At 37.0% G+C, this 6,000-nt stretch overlaps 1 protein-coding gene across 1 annotated transcript in view; it reads left to right on the top strand.

Annotated features, from left to right (window-relative positions):
• The first annotated feature begins 3,657 nt into the window (after positions 1–3,657).
• Positions 3,658–6,000, top strand: part of COL28A1 (collagen type XXVIII alpha 1 chain) — a 39,281-nt gene continuing 36,938 nt past the window's right edge. Inside the window, 1 exon segment of the mRNA XM_054381224.1 lies at positions 3,658–3,727. Coding sequence (XP_054237199.1) covers positions 3,658–3,727 — 70 coding nt within the window.

Below are 6,000 nucleotides of genomic sequence, written 5' to 3'. Positions count from 1 at the left end.
TGCTGTGGTAAGAGAGAGCATTGAGTGAGCCTAGTATGAAGCAAGAAGTTCTTTTATATATCATATGAGCTAGAATCATATGAGCTAGAATGTCCTACAAATTAGTTTAAAAACTTAATTGCCAAATTGGCAACAGTATCTACCATGTGTCATATGTCAAAACTATCTAAGAAAGATAAATATCAAACCCTCAGATCCCTAGTATTAATAGAATTTCAGGCCAAACAATAAGCAAATGAGGACATGGTTGAGTGATATAAGGGTTGCAGCTGGCAAATTCTCACAGTTTTGATATATATTTCAGAGTGTCAGAGGTTAACCACTGCCTACTTAATGGAAAAGCTAAAAAGATGGTCTTATTCTGTGAATTTTGTCAATAGGCCTTTGTGCTTATTGAAAAAGAGGACTAGACAGCAATAGGCCTATGAAACAATTTGAAGTGTAACCTATAAAACTCTTTTTGAGAATAAAGTTACTCAGCGTGCGTGACCAAAATATGGGTACCCTGCAACACCCTTTGCATGCCAACCATGCCAAACATATTTATAGTATCAGTATGTTTTGTTATATTAGGTTAAATGGTAAAATATGAAGAAAATGATAGCTCAAGCTAAGCCACATTTTAGCAATTCTTAACAGATGCTAAGGAACAATACCCAAAATGTTTGCTTTGAAAATAGTACCTGATTCAGCCAGCCTGCAAAACTACTTTGACAAGGAGTGACCAAATTCATGAATGCATGAGGTCAAAAGGATTACAATAATAAAAAAAAAAAATCCCACCTTTCTCCTCCCTGGGGGACTTGTTCACAGGAATGAGATATGGGACAGTTCAGTGAGCAAAGACTTTGGTAAGCAGGGTAACTGGCTTGAGAAGTCTGCCCTTCCCCCTTTATCCCCTTTGCCTCAGAGCTGCTGCATTACAGTTCAAACTCCCTTTTGTCCCCCCAGCTGTGCTGGTCCTCAACTGCTGTGACTGCCTTACAGCACAGTCCTGGGATAGAGGTGTAAATGGCAGCTGGGGACAAAAGACCCTTACACTGAGTTTACTGCTCATGCCAGCATCTCATCAGACGGTACAACCCAGGAGGAACAGGACATCATGCCTGGAGAAGCTGGGTCAACCTGAGCTACCATCAGGAGAGCATAAAATGTTACTTTTATAGCCACTTCACAGAACAGAGAATTGTGAGGTGAAAGTTTGCCATCAAAAAAACAACTTAATGGTCTGGTCTGTATTTTGCAATATATGTAACTGAATTCTTTCTTCCTCTCAGTATTCATTCTTGCATACAGATGTTATTATTGTATCATCCAGTTCCAATATTTAAGATTTTTCCTGATTAGGATACTTCTAAAGACCTCACCACAGTAAACCTCTTGGTTTACTGTTTTGAATACAGTGTGATCAACACTATTCAGGATGAGATCTTAAGTTAAAACCAACAGGAAACTTTCTTTTCTGGTGTTTATTTCAAGACATTTCAGATACATGACACTTGAGTTTCTAGTGCACAAGACGAACATGATCTTCAAGAAACTGGGACACATTCTTTACTCATTTTGCCTAAATTTCCTTGGGAACAGTAGTTCGTGAGTTTGAAAAAAATGTATAAGAACAGAGCTATGCAACATACCCATTGTAATTACTCATGTCTTAGAAGGCTTGGGAAGGGTGGTTCTTCATTGCTTTTTTCCCTCTTTATGATAAAAAAATGTGCTTATGTGTGATTGCAAGTCAGAGTCACACGTTATTAAAAGTAAATAGGCAGTTCTATTCCACTTTCCTCTAGATATTGAAAATCCTTTTGTTCCTTAAGAACTGTTTGATGCTTAGCCCTTCTATAAAAACTGGAGCTACATCACTTTGTGTCAGGCATTTTAAGAGATACTAATGAAAATGCCCTAGGTCCCCATAATTCTTGGTGGCTAATTAGGTATAGTAGAAGTTGTTCAATTAATTTGTAGGTCATGAGCTTGAACCCTCATACTGACCTGAAAGTAATGTTTTATTCATATTGTAGGGTTGTATTCAAAATTCCAGAAATAATTAAAAGGACAAGCCTCAAACCTTAGACCTTTGAATTATGAAGCTGGATACCCAGTTAATTATTGCACAATGGAAAAAGGGGAGTGGGGACACAGCAGCCCTGATATCTTACTATTGCCATCTGCCTGTGAAAGGCTGATAGGTGATGAAGTACAACCCAGTAATCATGTATTCAATTCCCAAAATGTTCAGATGATTTCCACAGGTCGCAGTTAAAAAGCTTTCATCTGGACTTAAGGCAAAAAAATAGACACTAGGTTAAATTCTGGCTCTATTAGACTAACAACTCCAAAGTTCAATAGTTTCAGCTAAGATTCAGCAGCAATCAGTGACCAGCCATTATTCAAACGTAACACAATTTTCCTGGATCTACTGCAGGAAGAAAAGAAGGCATTTTTCAATAAAAGATGACAAAACCTCATGCCTAACTTTAGAAACTAGATATCTAGTTGTTCTATATATAAGCAGAAACTCCTTGTAGTCAAAAACCAGAGAATCGGTCTTCTGAATTTTTATTAGCTGTTGTTTCTGAATGGTCTTCAAGGCACATTACCTTTCAAGCATAGTAAAGAGATTTACCCTGAAGAGCAAAGGTATGTATATATAGATGTCAAAGTTCTCATTTAAAAAAGTTGACATCCACCAGACAGATGATGATACTAAGAAATCAGTTGAAGTAAAGCTGAAGTAAAGAATAATGATCCATGTTTCCCTTTTTCACTAGAAGTCTATGCAGCAATCAAAGGAGCTTAGTGAAAATTCAAGACAAACATTTACATCCTTGGTAATCAGCACAGGAATCACACACCATCCTTGTAAAATGATTAGTCGTATCTCTTCCTTTATGTATTTTATTGCCAATAATCACTGTTAATTCCATCTTGCTTGGACTTTGACAGGTCTCATGAAAGTAGTAATACATTAGCTTTAAATGAGCTTTTTCATATTTTAAATGCATTCAGATAACTGAGCTTCAATAAAACTTACAGAACACATTCAAAATACATGAAACTTCTCCTGAGTTACTATTATCCAGTTTTTCCAAATGTCACGAGACTACAGCTGTTTCAAATACTGAAGCACTGACTACAATCAGCAGAGATTTAAATTAGATGTAATGTTATTGCCAGTGCTCTGCCATTTCTGCACCAAGGTTTTTTTGATGAAAGAGAACATTAAAGCCAAGTCTTGCACTTAGAGCTACAACAACAAAACCCATCTACCGTTCTCTTAATGAACATCATGGTCTCCATTTTGTTTATTTCTGTTGCTATAACCTTGTTATCCCAGCATGGATCACACATTCTTCTAAATTGTCATTTCTTTTCCCTTCCTTCCTTCTTACTGTCTTTCTAATATCTCCTTGCAGGCATTAACCTGCTTCTTCAAAGATTGTTTCAGGAGACAGCAAACAAGACACCAAACAAAAAGAATGTAACCAATATGCATAGTAGTTCTTACTACTTTTGTTATAGCCAACACAATTACTTCTCCTGTAAAATGGCATATCGATTGAGTTGCAGTACAAGATATAATGTCAGATTAACAACTATGAAGCTGCTGGTTTGAACTAACAGACCAGTATAAAAACCTTATACAAACGGAATATGGTTCAGGGTCACAAGAACAGAACCTGCTTCAGACCACAACTAGCGTGCATACCAGGAAAAGATGAAGGTACAACAGTATAGCCTCTTTATTTTCCTACTTCCCTGTGATCCCTGGACAACTATGTCTGAGATAGAGCAGTTTGCTGACTACTTACTATGCCCGTGATGTTTAAATCCCCATAAACCAGGATTAGGAAAGGACAAAAGGTACTTTAAAGCCACCTGTCATCACCTCACACTCATCCTGAGTTAAACACGGTGAAAGACTAGAGATTTGTGGCCAGTATTCCATTTTAGTTTGACCTTTAGGTTTTAACAGTATAACAATTAGGTTAGATTAAAAGAAAGCGATTGAAAATATCATCTCTTTGGGATTAAATTAAAGACTAAAATACAAGAATAAGGGATTACCCTATTCTAGAACACAAAAGAGAACCATTGTTATTTTTTAAATTTAAAAAAACTGTCACAACTGACCAGTTTCCACACGGACATGATTGCACTCCATGCCCTCAATCATATACCACGGGAGATGCCTTTTTTTTCCCAACACCAGAATGTAGTTTTCCATGGGTCACATTTCCAAAGTCAGGCTAAAGAATCTATTATCCCTGCTCATTTTTCACTGTTTCTAAATATAGAGGAGGACATAAGGATGTTTCAAGTAATGCTTTTCATTATGATCTGTTATCTAGGTGCCTAATCGTATTTTTTACACTGTTCCATCCAACTAAATCTTCATTCTCATTGAACCTTTGAGTGCCACTATCAAAGAAGTATGTAAAACTATTCTCACAATTGTTTTATTACTAAAGCCCAAATAATAGCTGCACTGGACATGACTATTTCCAGTATTTTTTTCTAGTCTAGATATTAATATATACTTTGGGTTTTATGTATAGACATGCACAGCTTCTAAATATAAAATCTAAATGCTATCACATGCTCTGGAAAGCACAGTATGCTATTAAGTGATGCCTGCAACCTACTTACACAGATTTATGATAAAACCATTCTGTTATCATAGTAACTACTAGCTAGCAAAGTTCTATCCAGTACTACATTTTAAAGTATTACAGGAGCTCTGGGTGTCAGAGACCATTTTTGCATTCCTTCTTCTTGCTACCTTTCTTCCATGGCATTCCCCTCCCCAGCTCTTGGCCAGAGCACAGTCAAAGGAAGGGCCTTACTATGTGTATTATGGCTACAGTACAGACCACCCAGGAATACAACTATATTTCATGCACTTTAGTTGAAAATATCTTCACTGGATTCAATCCATTTTGTAGTTGTGAAGAACAAGAGTAGACAAATGCAATGCTGACTCAGTGTACAAGTTCAATTATACCTGTAAATTTTACAGAAAAGAGCATAGAACTAATCCAGTGTTATCTTAGACGATTTGGGGGGAGGAGTAAGGAAAAAGAAGAAAAAAATGTGGATGCATCTTCCAGTGTCTCCACCCCAGCCCATTCTCCCATATGTGCTCAGTCAGAACCTGATACATAGCATCAAGTCTCTAATGCCAGATTCCCAAGCAGAAGCTTTGCCCTGGATTTAAACACCTATAGAAATACTGGATTTGTTACATTCTTTTGTACATATATATACGCTGAAGCACAAAATCAGTTCGCCTTCTGGACAAAACAGTTCAATGTTCTTAGGTACTTCACCACACACCATTGCTCTTGTGGCACCTACGTAACTCAATGCTCAGTTTAGAATCCAGTCACTAGAAGAGACTAAACCATTCCCTTTTAGTTTTAATGAGATTTTGATCTCTATGTCTGCATGCTCCTCTCTGCCAAACAAAGCAGCAATCTTTACTAGTCACTTGTTTCCTTAGGATAAAAAAAAAACAACAAACAAAAAACAAAACCAAAAAAAACCCACCCACCCCACAACAAGACATCATAGGTAAAGTTTTGTGGGCAACATTAACATTTATGTTTTCAGACTGCTTAAGCTGCAAGCCTAATAGTTTGCTGAATTTAGTTTTGACTTGTTTAAACTATGTGGCAGACTCAGATCAAAATCCTATCAGATTTTTGTTTGTGGCTCTTCTAGTGTTTGGTTTACACAATTTTCCACAGAGAATGATTGACAGAGAGGTCAACAGAATCTTTTCTATCAGCTCAATTGCAACATTAAAAAAAAAGCTCAGTTTCAGACACATAGTTGTAGAAATGAGCCCTATTTTCTCTGAATTTGAATCTGCCTTGTGACGTGCTAGATGCCAGCTCAAATTCTCCAGCTAGTCTGCTTGCTCCTTTTCTCAGTGGATTTCTTCAGGTGAAATAGAGGAAGATGGTTGGAAGGAAGCCTGGTTCTTTTAATCTT

Source organism: Indicator indicator, chromosome 5 (assembly GCF_027791375.1).
Source record: "Indicator indicator isolate 239-I01 chromosome 5, UM_Iind_1.1, whole genome shotgun sequence".
Taxonomy (NCBI): domain Eukaryota; kingdom Metazoa; phylum Chordata; class Aves; order Piciformes; family Indicatoridae; genus Indicator; species Indicator indicator.
Note: the sequence above shows the minus strand (reverse complement) of the source record. Positions and strands in the feature narration are given on the sequence as shown.